General features: G+C 33.8%; 1 protein-coding gene across 1 annotated transcript in view; it reads left to right on the plus strand.

Moving 5' to 3' along the window:
• Nucleotides 1–13,718, plus strand: part of RFX3 (regulatory factor X3) — a 132,916-nt gene that overhangs the window by 82,285 nt on the left and 36,913 nt on the right. The window contains exons 5-7 of the mRNA XM_067543060.1: nt 503–577; nt 5,627–5,808; nt 8,738–8,857. Coding sequence (XP_067399161.1) covers nt 503–577; nt 5,627–5,808; nt 8,738–8,857 — 377 coding nt within the window. The remainder of the gene's footprint in view (nt 1–502; nt 578–5,626; nt 5,809–8,737; nt 8,858–13,718) is intronic.

Consider the following 13,718-nt stretch of genomic DNA (forward strand, 5'->3'; position numbering starts at 1 on the left):
TGGCAAAACTCCCATTGACTTCAGTTGGCCTAGGATTTCACGCTAGATGTTTGGGTACAGAAAGAGAAAAAATGTTGCCTCTAGTTCCTATCTTTGTCTTCAAATTATGCAAGGTTTTTTCTCCTATCCTTTGAAAAAAATCTTCAGGACCTTGGGTATAGGTTGTATTTTTTTCCCATCACTCCCCATCTTTGGTTAAAGGTACTAAATGTTCAGAAGTTTTTTATATTTGCATTGTAGCTTAGAAATAAATTTTGTGCTTGTTTTATTTCTTGAGCAGGGAGGAGGGTGAATTGGACTTTCTGAGAGCCTGATCCTTCGGTATGTATGAAAGCAAAATGTCTCCCGAAGTTACTGGGAGTTTTGCTTTCATAGAGACTCCAGGATCAGGATAGAATTCAATAGCCAGGACTGAACTTTAAGCAATCTAGCAAAGTTTCTCTGGTCAGCCTTTTATTATTATCTTATCTTGAGCCCTTTTTTTAATGACATCTATTATCAGATTGAAATGGCGATTGAGACACTGCAAAAGTCTGATGGTCTGTCCACTCACAGAAGCTCTCTTCTCAACAGCCATGTAAGTTGCCTCTTCTTCATGTAAACTAATCTCCTGCTAGTTCTGCATGCTTAATCTACTTCTAAATGCTTGTTTTGTTTTACTGCTATTTTTTTGCCTCTTAATCTTCCCTTCTCAGTCACTTGTAATCTGATACATCTCCCATGGCTATATTTGTCAGGTGAAATGTCACTTAATACATATATATTATTGAATTCATCTGTTTCCTAGGTTCTGCATTATGTTAGCATGGGTTATAACGTCCTGAGTTGCACAATAATGTAATTGTGAAAATAATCATTGAAAAATTCTTAATTATCCAAGATTTGATATTTAAGATAAAATTATCTACAAAGAAGAATCTGTGAATTATGTAATTTTGGGGGTGGAGCACACAGTATGAGTATGTAATATCTTTTGTTTTATTTTAAAGAATCTCATTATTTTATTCTCAATAATGAATGCTGACGGTCCATAAAGTGGTGTTGGGTATTTCTGTTAAATGGCTTATATAAGATGGTGCCTCAATGGACTGAAAAAACGAAGACAATTGATTACTGTGAAAGCTGAAGATATATCTTGCACTTTGTGCCTTTTTTTGGTTTTAATTTACAAATCCTACAAATAAGAATTTTCAGTAAGAGAAACTTTTTGCCTAAGGTGGTTGTTTGCATAAAAGCAGCATTTTAAAATATAGTGGTAAAGCTATAAAATATAACTTTTGTGTAGAGGGGGAAAAAGGGCCCGAAGCTTAATCTCCCATTTACTGTTTAAATTAAAAAATGAATTGCCAGCTCAAGTCTTTCCTGAAATGTCTTTCCTTCAGCTGGTAACACTTGCTTTATTGAAATTATATTATTTTGCTTTTGTACATATTCCTATATTAAGGGTACTAATCAGAACTGATTCTATGCTCTGATCACACTTTTGTATTCTTCTACCACAACAATTGAGAATAGAAAACTAAATCTTCATTTCAAAAGTTAATTTTTGTAATATCAATTGATTTTATGGGGGTGGGAGAAACAAACATTTAGAAATCAAAACAAAGCAATTATATATTTTGTTCTGAAAAAGTCCTGTAAATCTGAATCTGAAAAACCAACAGCTTTGTGTGAAAGTATCTCATCATGACAAAAATAGGCAACAGAGAAAATAAGTTAAGAAACTTCTAAAATTATGGGGAGAGAGATGGAATAGTGTAAAATGTAATGAAAAGACTTATAAATTCTATCTTGGATGTTAAAAAGAAATGTCCTTTTGAAGATAGAAGGCTGCATAGAAATTGCATTATCAGGGTTAATTAGATACCATGCTGAAGAGATCATACATAAACTTGGCAAAGGGCCAAAGCATGTTAAAACTGGAGATATGGAGAGCTGTTATTTGTCTTGAATCCCATATGGAAGGATACTGTCCTTAACATCATATCTAAGAAGAGCTAGAAGATGATAGGCTGTTTACCTTGGGTAACTTTATTCCACTATTTACGTATAGATGCATATAGTTATATGCACTGTTTACAAATATCTTTAGCTCATAATATTTGCATGTATCCATTACACTGCATGTCACTACTTCTCTCTTTTGTTCCTTTAATTTGGGCATTATTTCAAATTTTAATAAAAGACCAATATGTAATGATGATAAGGCTGTCTTTGATTCTGTATAGGACATGCAAGCATTTTTTTCTGATATGGTAGTCTTTACAGCCCCAATCATGCATGTAAGAAGTTGACTGAAAATGTCTGAATTTATTTTATGGTTTGCCTATTTTTAAAACTGTATTTATTTTGACTTCTGACTCAAATAAGTGCAACATGGAAGAAATCTAATACATTTGTTTGTGCTCTCCCTATTTCTCAAACTACTCTTCATTTTAATTTCCAAAGCTCTGAGCCAAAGTCTATTAAGTCGAAGTTGAGATACTATTGATATAAATGGGCTTCGGATCAGGCTTGAAATGCTGTGACTTTCATTAATATTACCTTTCACATTACAAATGTTTTACTCATCCATGACAAAATTTTAAATTTTCAAAAATAGTAGCCAGCTGATTTGGCTTTCTATAGTACGATACCTCTATTGTGAGCCTCCTAGAGTTTGATTGCCTGGATTAATGTTTGCTCATTTTTATGAGTTTTTCATTTCTCCTTTACGTTTTCTTTTTCTGATTTCCTTGTGCATGAGGTTGACTTGACTAATCAATTTATAGTGTAATGTTGTATAAATACTGGCATTTTAGTGAAGCCAGAATGAATTTGCCAGTTTTTACTGTGTAAACACTTCATACTGATCCATCCTTAAATGTTACTAATACTATTAGTCAACAAGCCAGGATTCAAAGCCCGAACATCTCAGAAATAGAATTCTCAGTCTGCATTGAAGAAATATCGTTTGTATAGGTAGTTTACAATGGCCGTATAATGTTTGTAGATTATTTTCCTTTTAAAATTGTATACAGCCTTGGGCGCTCTTCTTTCCAGCCAGCAATCTAGCAAATAATCACTTGATGCCTTTTGCCATTGAAATATGTTCACCCTAGAGCAAAAATCCTTGTTTTATACTTAGCTTGGATTATGCTCTGCCAAGATTGGCTAATATAAGTTATAGTGGAAATAACATCTGTCAAAAATGCAGATCATTAGTAAAGTGCACTTAAAATGAATCCTAATAGGTTATAATCCATCTGGAAAAGAATCCCAAATGTTACATTTAGAAGTTAATTGGGAAATGCATTTTTTGGTTTGTCAATCAGTATTTCCCTTTGGGAAAAATAAGAATAGTTCACCCTTCTTAATCTATCCTGATTAACAGAGATTAAATGCAAAGGTTGAAAGATGTAATTATCTTGGTTTCTAGCCTCACATATGCTTATGTCAGTTCATTAGTGAAATAAATAGATTTTTTTTTTTTAATAAACCAAGGTAAAGGTTAAAGTTTTCAGTGATATTTTTTCATAGGCTTTATATCAGAATGGTAAACAACCAATTTAAAAGACATTTGTGAACACTATGACTCAATATTATTTTTAAATTACAATTTTAGATCTACCATCTGAATTAAGGATGATAAACTGCTCTGTTTTATTACATTCTATTTAAAGCACAAAATTGTCTAAAAGTCTAGCTAACAGCTCTACATCTTGGAACCATTTTAGTACATCAAATACAGAGACATTGCTTCTTGTAGGTTTTTGCCTACCTGTCATTCATATTGTCTGCCAGCAAGTTAAAACTATAGATGCCATCTCACCTCATATTTTAGAACATAAACACCAGAATTACAATTTTGTTTTCTATTTTGTTCTCCGTGCAAAAGGAGAACTTGAAGATCACCCAAGACCTTTTAGAGGCCAATTGTTGTTCTTGTTGCACTTGGCAAAGTGCACATGACTCTGGTTGAAACAGTCCAGTACATTACTTATACTATAGATTGTAGTGAGTAGTAATTTGAGAGAGAATGTAGAGTGGGGGTAGGAGCTAAGAACCTTCTATTTTAGGAGTAAAGAATTATATTTTATCACATTAAAATATTTAAGATCTGTGTCTTAAATGATTAATTATGTTGAACATTAGCAAAAGTTTTCTGTTCCTTATAATTGAAAAGAGTTTGTGTTATCATTCTTTATTAGTAAATGAATGTGACAGAGTACAGTACTATTTATCAAGTAAAGTGATCTTTTTACAGTTGTTAAGAACATATATTTTAGTCTCGTTTTGCCTTGATAGTTCACATTAAAATTTGCTCCACCTTTATATTGGGAACTAGTGCATCAGAATAAAATTTTGTTGCATTGGTTGAAACCACTTTAAACATGCCTGGTTTGGCATTCCATTGGAAACTCAAAACTGAGCCCAGGTTTTTGGTAAGATCCGTGAACCTGGCTGATTTAAAGATTCACATTGAAACCATGCTCTTGGCTTTGACATCAAAAGTGGTGAAACTTGTCAATTTCAGCTGATTTTCTGTTTGAATTTTTGGGCTTATTCAAACCTGAAACTCAAATGGAAATTCTGGGGGATGTAAATCCATGGTCTAGAAAGTCAAATGAAAGATTATCAGAACTCCTAGAAAACTGAAACCACAAAATTTCACACACTAACCATCATATAAAAATACTCCTATTTCATGCTGTCATTTTTCTACTCAGTTAAAGCTAGTGGGAAGACAGGAGTGAAACTGACACAGGCAATTGAAATTGTTAAAGTGCTTTTCTTATTTGTTTTCTCACCTGTTAATGGCAGTTTGTATTAGATATGTTGTGAGTATTCCCAAAAAGATACATATGTGCCTCTTATTTTAGAGCCACTGAAGGTACTGGGCATGTAAGTGTTTTTCTGCTGGCTTCCAAAATTATCCTCCAACATTCTAAATTAAATGACCTCTAGAGAGAGAGTGAGTTTTTACAGGACTCAGTCCTATTCCCATTGAAGTTAATGACAAAATTCCTTTGGGCTTTAGTGGAAGCAGGATTGGGCCCACAATCTTTAATAGTTGTATCGATTCATTTCAATACCATCTAGATTGCTCCTTGCCTTGTGTTTGTTTTTTGTTTATTTTATAGTTAAAAAACAAAAGACTAAATCTTGCTCAATTAAATAGTGTAACTGGTCTGAATGCTTGGGGAAGAGAAACAACTCTCTGCAGTACAATAGTCTAATAATGCAGATGGATAAAATAACCGTCCATGAGTCCAGCAAGTAGTTTCCTTTCTGTGGTTGGTTAAGTTCCCTGAAGTACTAACAATTTGTCTTCAAAGCCCAAATCATTGTACAGAAAATTAATGTATAGTACTGGACTCCTGAATAGATACTATCTGAGGTCACAAGTGTTATGAGTTCTGCTATTTCCATGTATTTCTGAAAGACTCAAAACCACCTTTGCATATCTAACACCTCTAAAAAGTCTTCACTTGGAGAAAAAAGTCACCATTGAATAGACTTTAAGAACAATCTCAAAATGTACTAAGAACCTTTGTGTAGTACAGCTATGTTGACGATAGCCTAACAGGTTTATTGTGGAATTATGCTGAATTTACTTTTGTTCACTGTCTCCTATTTGAAATAGCTCCAGTGGCTCTTAGACAACTATGAAACAGCAGAAGGAGTCAGTCTCCCTAGAAGTACCCTTTACAATCATTACTTACGACACTGTCAGGAGCACAAGTTGGACCCAGTCAATGCTGCCTCCTTTGGAAAACTCATACGGTCAATTTTCATGGGGTTACGGACCAGGAGACTAGGAACCAGGTTTGTGTAAAACAATCAGATCTTAGATTATAGCATAGAGAGACTGTAGTGGAACCTTATACATGATATGCTAAACAAGCTGGAATAAAACATTACTTAAATGTTAAAATGTTTGTCTATCAAAGTCTCATGTAATGTCAAACTGTGTCAAGTTGTTACAAAAGCCCATTACATTTTTCCTAGTCTTGAAGTTACTTATTAATTTTGAAACACACACAACAGATTTATAGCAATACAGATACAATACAGCCTGTTGGTTGGGAACTATGCAGTCACATGGAAAATAATTACTACATTTCCTATGAGTTAAAATCCAGTTATATTTGTTTTTCATATAATACTTAATTAAAGTATATGCTGACCATTGTGGTTGATCATTACATACGAGATAAAAAGAGAGTTCTGCCTTTCCATATAAAAATAAATTAGTGTTTTTAATGTAGATAAATATTTTTATCAACTGATTTTTTGTGTGTGTGTGTTATAAGGGACTGCTATTTAATGCTGCTGTGATTCTACAGCTTAATTACAAAATAGCTTCAATTCCTTATTTATAAATTGTCATTATGTTTTTATTTCATTCAGTGATATTTCAGTATGCTATGATAAATAAATATGAGGGACAGTAAATGTAAAAATAGAGGAGTTTTTTCTTCTATATTTATCCAATGTAGTGGGCTACAGGTAAAGCCTCATAGCAGATTCCATTCACAGCTTTCCCTGAAATGTTCCATGCTTGTTTATTTATTTATAAATATTATTTATTTTTTGTAAGTGTGAACTTAAATCCTTTAGCCATTTTTGAGTTACAAGAGAGTAGGGGAACAAAGATTTCTAATTACAGTTTTTTTTAACAGGGACATAACAAAATTGGTGAGTCTTGAAATTGAAACTTGTCCATTATTTGCTTTGAAAAAATAAATAGTTTTGATTTAACCAATAAATGAGAATTTGAATATTGAACAAGCCCAGTAGAAAAGGTTTTTAAATCTTGAAAGTGTATACAGATGCATACTTACACATAACTGTGCTATGCACATGTCTACTAATTTGTCCAGGGACAATACACATCTTGCTGGCAAATTCCACATAATTGAATAGTTCAAAATTTTTTCCATTTCTTGTGTCTTTGTCCAATCCTTCTAGATACCAGGACAGCAGCAGCATGTTGTCAGTGGTGTCAAAGGCTGCTGATAGAGCTTATAAAACATACACCTAACCTTTTTTCCTTATTACCAAAAGGAGTTCATCAATCAAAATATTTTCTATACCATACCCAGGCCTAAAAGAACATTGAAAATAATTTGGGAAATTAAAAAAAAATCCATATACCACCACACCTTCTAATAATCTTCAATCTTCTCCATAATTAAAAGGGTTCAAGATAAGGGAGTAATTGACACTGATAAAATGGCACTTTCTTGAGCAAAGAGCTACCCACAATTTATTTAAGGATGGCTGGATTTTACTAACCATGAGGAGCCTGGTCCATTTTGCCCATTGTACCTTACACCTTCCCTGCACAGCCATTTGTCTCATTTGTATTTTGCTACTGGTCCAGTGGAAGCAGCAGACTGTTGCATTATTGTCAAATTTGTCTGTAAAATACAGATGGCAAATTCCTTGCACCAAGATATTCTCAAAATATTTCCTGAGAGGGGGACCATTTGAATTAATGCTGCACAGAACAGTTTGTCTGGTCTTAACTATGTTGGTTCAGTCACTGACGAGAGAGTTTCTTAGCTTCAGCCACAGTCACAACATAGAGATGTCTACTATCAGCTGCATCAGAAAGGTCTGCACCTTCAGTGCTCTAGTATTTACCCTTGCTGTTTTGTAGGTTACAGGTGGTAGTTGGACAGAGTGAAAGAAAGGGATGTGTAGGGGCAGTTGTATTGGTAATTCAGCACAGAAGATTATCATCATGTCATGCTAAGCAGTGTCCAGCTGTTGATTATTTACTTAAGGGTTCTGAAATCTTATTGCATCCATCAGTTTGCATACAGTTTTATAAACCCCAATACAGGGCTCAGGAGATGGTGTTTTGACTGCTTTTAAGGATGTAAATACTGCATTCTCTACATCCAGTGCCAAGATCAAAAATATTCTTCCAACCCCCCATATGCATCAAGTAAAAAATTACTTAGGCCTTGTCCAGATTAAGAAAAAAAGCATTTTCTTCACACTTTAGCTAACATATTTTAAAATAACACCTTTTTCCTAGTATAAGGGTTTAAGGATAAGCCCACAGTTTGGCAATTTTTCACATAGCTCTGATTTATAATTTAAGCCTTATGGTCTGAAAAAAATATATTGTTGGAAGAATACAAATAAATAATTGCTTACATAATATTTTTCAAACTCAATAATGACAGGATTTCACTATTGTTTTATTCACATGAACAATGCGTTTTCCTGTTTTTGTTCTGTTCTTCAAAAATTGTGTAATTTCAAGTCTGAGTTAAAAATATTATGCTATGCTTAAAAGTTTCACTGTATATATGAATAAGATTAAAACAAAGACCATTAGAAAAAGTTTCTTGGAATCACTGACCATAGTAGTTTAGTTGAACCATTAGGTTATAGAATTTACTTTGTCGGCAGTTTTTTTTTTCACAGATTTGTTATGGATCTTTGGGATCTAGATAGTATGGATTACTGTATCTGCATACGAGTCACTTTAAGGGGCCTAATGCTAGTGATTTACACTGTTTTAAGGGAGAATTGCTCTTATGAATCCAGTGGTATTATACAAGCGTAAAATTGGTGACTCAGGAGGAGAAATTGGAGAAGAGAATCAAGCCCAATTTCTGTACTCTATTTTGCAGTCGAGGAAAATTGTAAGGCTTTAAAGAAAAAAACAGTCTGACAGACAAATATTTTTTGTTTGATCAACTTTTGTTTTTCTAATGTTTATTCTTTCATAAAGGGGGAATTCCAAATATCATTACTATGGAATTCGTGTCAAGCCAGATTCTCCTCTTAATCGGCTACAAGAGGACATGCAATATATGGCTATGAGACAACAACCCATGCAGCAGAAACAGAGGTACAGTGTTGAAGTTGTAACCATATTAAATACTTTTTTTTCATATTTCTAGCACTTGAAACCTGGGGAATTGCCTTAATATGCATGCCAAACTCCTATCAGCATTGTTGGAAGTTACTCTTCTCTATATCAAGTAGTTAATAAACTTCTCTAATATGCATAAATTTTGCTGTAAAAGGGGGTAAAGTTGGTTTGGGGTTTTTTGCATTTTTAAAGGAGTGAGGGATGCTTATGTATGTGTTTTTTAATATTAAAGACTTATTTGCCATTCTGTACTTGCTTGGAGATCTGTTGCATAGGGGTTTTTTTCCCCAGTGGTTTTTAAAAAGGGTATTGTAAAGCTGAGGACAAGATGTCTATTTAGTAGTGTCTCAGCAATATGGGACACGAGGTGGGGGGGAAGGAGCACCAGAGTGGGAGTCAGGAGAACTGGGTTCTATTCCTGTCATTGGTGACAAATCAGGTTAGATTTACACCATCCTTTGTTGGAAAAAGGTTTGGGTGTGAGTTCTTTTTTACAACGTGTTAAGTACTGTGTTAAAAAAATATATTGAAGTATCAGGATTGTTTCTTGATTCAGAGATAATTTGCATTAAACTTTGAATTCCCTTTAAAAAAAAAAGGAAGACTGCATGAGATTGATATATTTCTTAAAATACTTTATTCCTGTATCCTAGTCTTTAAACTTCCACTTCTATTGAGATCAGAATTGAACTTCTGCTAAGTTTGTTCTGAAGTTTCCATATACAAGTTAGCCAAAATGTTCCAAAAGATAATGGTAAAGTTGCAAATATGGATACTAAAAGCAAAGTATAATATAATTTTCTTGAAACCTGGACAATGTTTTTTTGGATTATTTTCTCCCAAACTGTTTAAATCTGATAAGATGCTTTGAATTTCAAACTCCATTGTTCATATTTTATTTTTACATCTTGTGTGTGGCGCTTATAAGACAGTGAATCAGATTTAGTTTGCGGTTGACTTCACCTTTGCAACATAGTGTATCATCCCTCCCCAAAAAGTGGGGAGGTGTTGAGCAGGAACCGACATGACAAGTGTAGTCTAGATATGCTCTGATTAATGTTTTCTCTCAGCCACTGCCACTGGTAATGCTCCTGTGGAATCTCAGCTATAACTTAAAGCAGCTCCATCCATAGGAAAATTCCAAGGAAGGGAGTTGGCAGCAAAACCATCTGCCTTCCTTTGGAGCATGTAACTGCAAGAAGCCAAGATGGCAGAGGGAAACTGCAGAGATTTGCATATATTTGAAAAAGGCTGCCTTAGAGATGAGGGTTATAGAGACAATTCAAGGCAGATGCATATATCTTTGATAAAACTGATCTGATACCACAAAAGGAAATATCTGAAATCCTGAAATCAAGGAATCCAGAAAAACTCAGGAAGTCAACTAAGACATCTCACAAGCACTACAGAAAGAGGGCCATAGAAACAGTCCTATTGAAGGAGCAATCTCACAGTGCATAGGTTTATTTTTAAGTTACATGTATTGTAGGGGGTAGTTTGTTTGTTTGCCTGCTTTTGTTGCTATTGGTGGTATTTTTAATGAGAGCTAAAGATACGGAGGAAGGGAATAGAAAAAGGAAAGAAGTGGAAGCATGAATCAATAATTTCTAGTGTTATCTTTAGAAAAGGCCCAGCTTGATTGCAGTATATTATCATGTCACTAGATTCATGAGAGCAGGAAAATTGACAGGTGATTTACAGATTCCCTCCTTGGAACTTAAATTGTGTGATTCAGGCCCTTACAATATCTCTCCTTTTACCTTGTAGGTCAGTTTCTCTTTACTTTCCTCACTCTTATGATGTGTTTTCTAATTGCTATAATGTTAGTTCAGATAGCATTGGAAACAGATCATTGCCCATTGAGCTACAATACTTCATTTTCCATCATGATGAAGTAGTTCTGAAGACTAATTTTGTTTTCATCTCAAAAATCAAATCCATTTTTCTCAGATCACAATAAAATATCTGCCTGAATCCTAAGCTTTTTAAATAGATGGAATGGCAAACTGTGGTCATGCAAAACTACCTACCTAAGATTGAAATCTAGAGAAAGTTGACTGCACTCAGTACTTTTTCTGCACATGCACAAGAAAGTCTCCAGGATCTTCCTAGCAAAGTGTACTTTAGTGTACCTAGCAAAGTGTACCATCCAAGAACGTTACAGTTCATTCCACTGAGGGAAGCTGCAACTTCATGGGCTAAAAGATCAAAATACGTTAAATGGCAACTTGCTCCTCCCCCCACCCACCTCCTGCCCCATATTACTGAGACACTACAAAATAGACATCTTGTCCTCTGTGGATGCAGTGTTTGACACAAGTGCGTTCCAGAATGTGGTCAGCCTGCTTTATTGACATTGTCAGTGTACAGTTATTGAGCTAATCCTCCTTCCTTTGAGGGATGGCCTTTTAATGCTCTGATCATCCCATTGTTAAGACTGTGGGATATAAAAGGAACAGAGAGGGGAAAATTTGTTATCTGAGAATTGTCTGAGCGCTTCACATTCCATGATCTGCCCCTACTTAAGATATTATTTCTGATTAATTGCAAAGTTAAGATTTATTTCTTCTTTGAAATCTCTCTTATAAAATAAACCAATACCTATTTCTGACATGACAGAATTTTGTTTAACAATAGAGCTGCCTGAAAAATCTTGAAATTTTCAGACAAGAAAAAGGAAAAATATTTCATGAAAATTTTCCCCATTTTCCTATCAGATCATTTTAACAAGCTTACTATTTTACAACTTTGAAAGCTGTTTTCTTGATAAAGGCTCGGTCTCATTCCAAAAGGTCCAGTATGCCTCCAGTCATCTAGGATAAAGGCAAAAACCATTATTAAGAGACACAAGTGTCCAAAAAAAATTTCCCCTTGGATATGAACATGATACAGGATGCAATTCCACAGAAAAATATTTTTGAAAAAACAGCAATTCTGTTTCTCTTTTGAAGGCTTAAGTAATGGTTATTTGATACAATGTGGCCAAATTAAAGCAGCTGTATTGAGAGTATGGAAGTTTCTTGCTTCTCACCAGAAGGAGGAATTTAAAATTATTTTGGACAAGTGTTAGAAAGCTGTATTAAAATGATCTGTTTCATATAATATCTTGTTTCAAATGACAACTGTATCATATTAGATTTAAACTTTGTTTAAATTTTGTTTAAAATTTGAAAGTGCTTTTGTATATAAGAGCCACATTATGTCTGGCAGGAGACCTACAGCATCACTGCTGAGCAATTCAGTCATAGAAGACGTTTGAAGGACTCAGTTGAGATTAATTACTCACAGAGCAAATAGGATTTGTGAGAGTGAGATTTTGGGGTGTTTCTCTGTGGCTGTGTTTAGATACAAGCGTTAAATCCAAAACATGCTTATAGCAGGAAAAGCAGAAGTTTAGAAGCAATTAATTTTGTTTGTGGTTTATCTTACCTGAGTATTTTGTTTTGCCATTTTACAGTGTACAGGACTTTTGACAGATTTTATTTAACAGGAGTATTTTCTGGTCCATGAATATGGAGCCAACCAGTCTGTGACATTTAAATTGTGAATAACATTAGTACTGTTTTTGTGTTCTGCACAGCACAGAGTATGCTGTCAGCAATGAACAAAGAGCAAAAAATTGTTTTTATAGAGGAGAAAAATTTAACTTTTTTCATTGGAAACCAAAAATGTTTCAGTTCCTGGCCAAAATCCAGAAGATTTTACCTCCAGACTTTTCAGTGCTTGACCAAAAAATGCTGAAAACTAAAAAATATTCACCAAAAATCAAAATATTTTGTTTTTCAGGTTTTCAGAATTCTGATGAAAATTCACTTTTCAAGAAAAACAGATACTTTCCAATAAAATTTTCATTTAATTGAAAATCCAATTTTTTGTTGGAAAAAAGTGTTGGCAGAAAATGTTCAACCAGTCATGATAAAGAATAATTTTAAACCAAAGTTTAAAAGACTGTAAAGTACCAATATTTAACTATCCAGATTACTCAATTACAGTTTTGCCAGTCTCAAGCATTCAAAAGTTTTGAGACTGGTTTAAAATTATAAGATTAAAAAAATGGGTCCATTCCAATTTCTATTTACTTCCTTGATTTTGAACCTTCAGAGTACACTCGGGTCTCATTTTCAAAGTTATATCCACAATTGTGAGGCCTAGAAAAAAAATTTTAATAGAAAGCTGAGATTCTCACATTCATATGACTCCAGGAGCAAGGGCTTTAAGAAACATACCAAATATCATGAAACTTGTGCAAAAATGACATGAGTTGGCAAAACTGAGTTTGTAATGATAGATGCATCCCAAAGATTTCTGAACCAAAACTGCTGCCTCACATGTTCTTAGTATGAGTGAACTGTGAAGCAAGGATAGTATCTGATTTTACAAGATAAGATTGATACATATCCATATATTTGACATGAGAAAATTGCTATAAGTATATTGAAGAACTCTGGCTAATACAGCAGGAAAAAAAAAAAAAAAAAGAGAGGGCTTCATGACATAATTTGATATACCATTAATAGTAGCTTTGTTTATTTCTAGCTTTATTAATGTTTCCAGTCTCACATTTAAAAAAAAAGATGAAATGTTCACTTTAAAAAAAAATTTAAATCCATGTAATATTAACTTATAATCATGAAATATATGTTTTAAATATTATCTCAGAATTTTCTCAAAGACTATCAAAATAGACTCCCTTTCATTAGGTCAGATCACAAAATTTTGAAGCAGCCTTTAATCTCAGTAAAAAGTTCCTTATGGGTCTAGTACTGATACCACATATATAAGAAGCGCAGTAGCAAACTAATTCAGCGTATTAGTTTTTCTTCTGGTCACTCTGTGT

The sequence above is a fragment of the Emydura macquarii genome, unplaced genomic scaffold, assembly GCF_026122565.2.
Source record: "Emydura macquarii macquarii isolate MOO-44397 ecotype Brisbane River unplaced genomic scaffold, CSIRO-AGI_Emac_v2 contig_767, whole genome shotgun sequence".
Lineage (NCBI taxonomy): Eukaryota > Metazoa > Chordata > Testudines > Chelidae > Emydura > Emydura macquarii.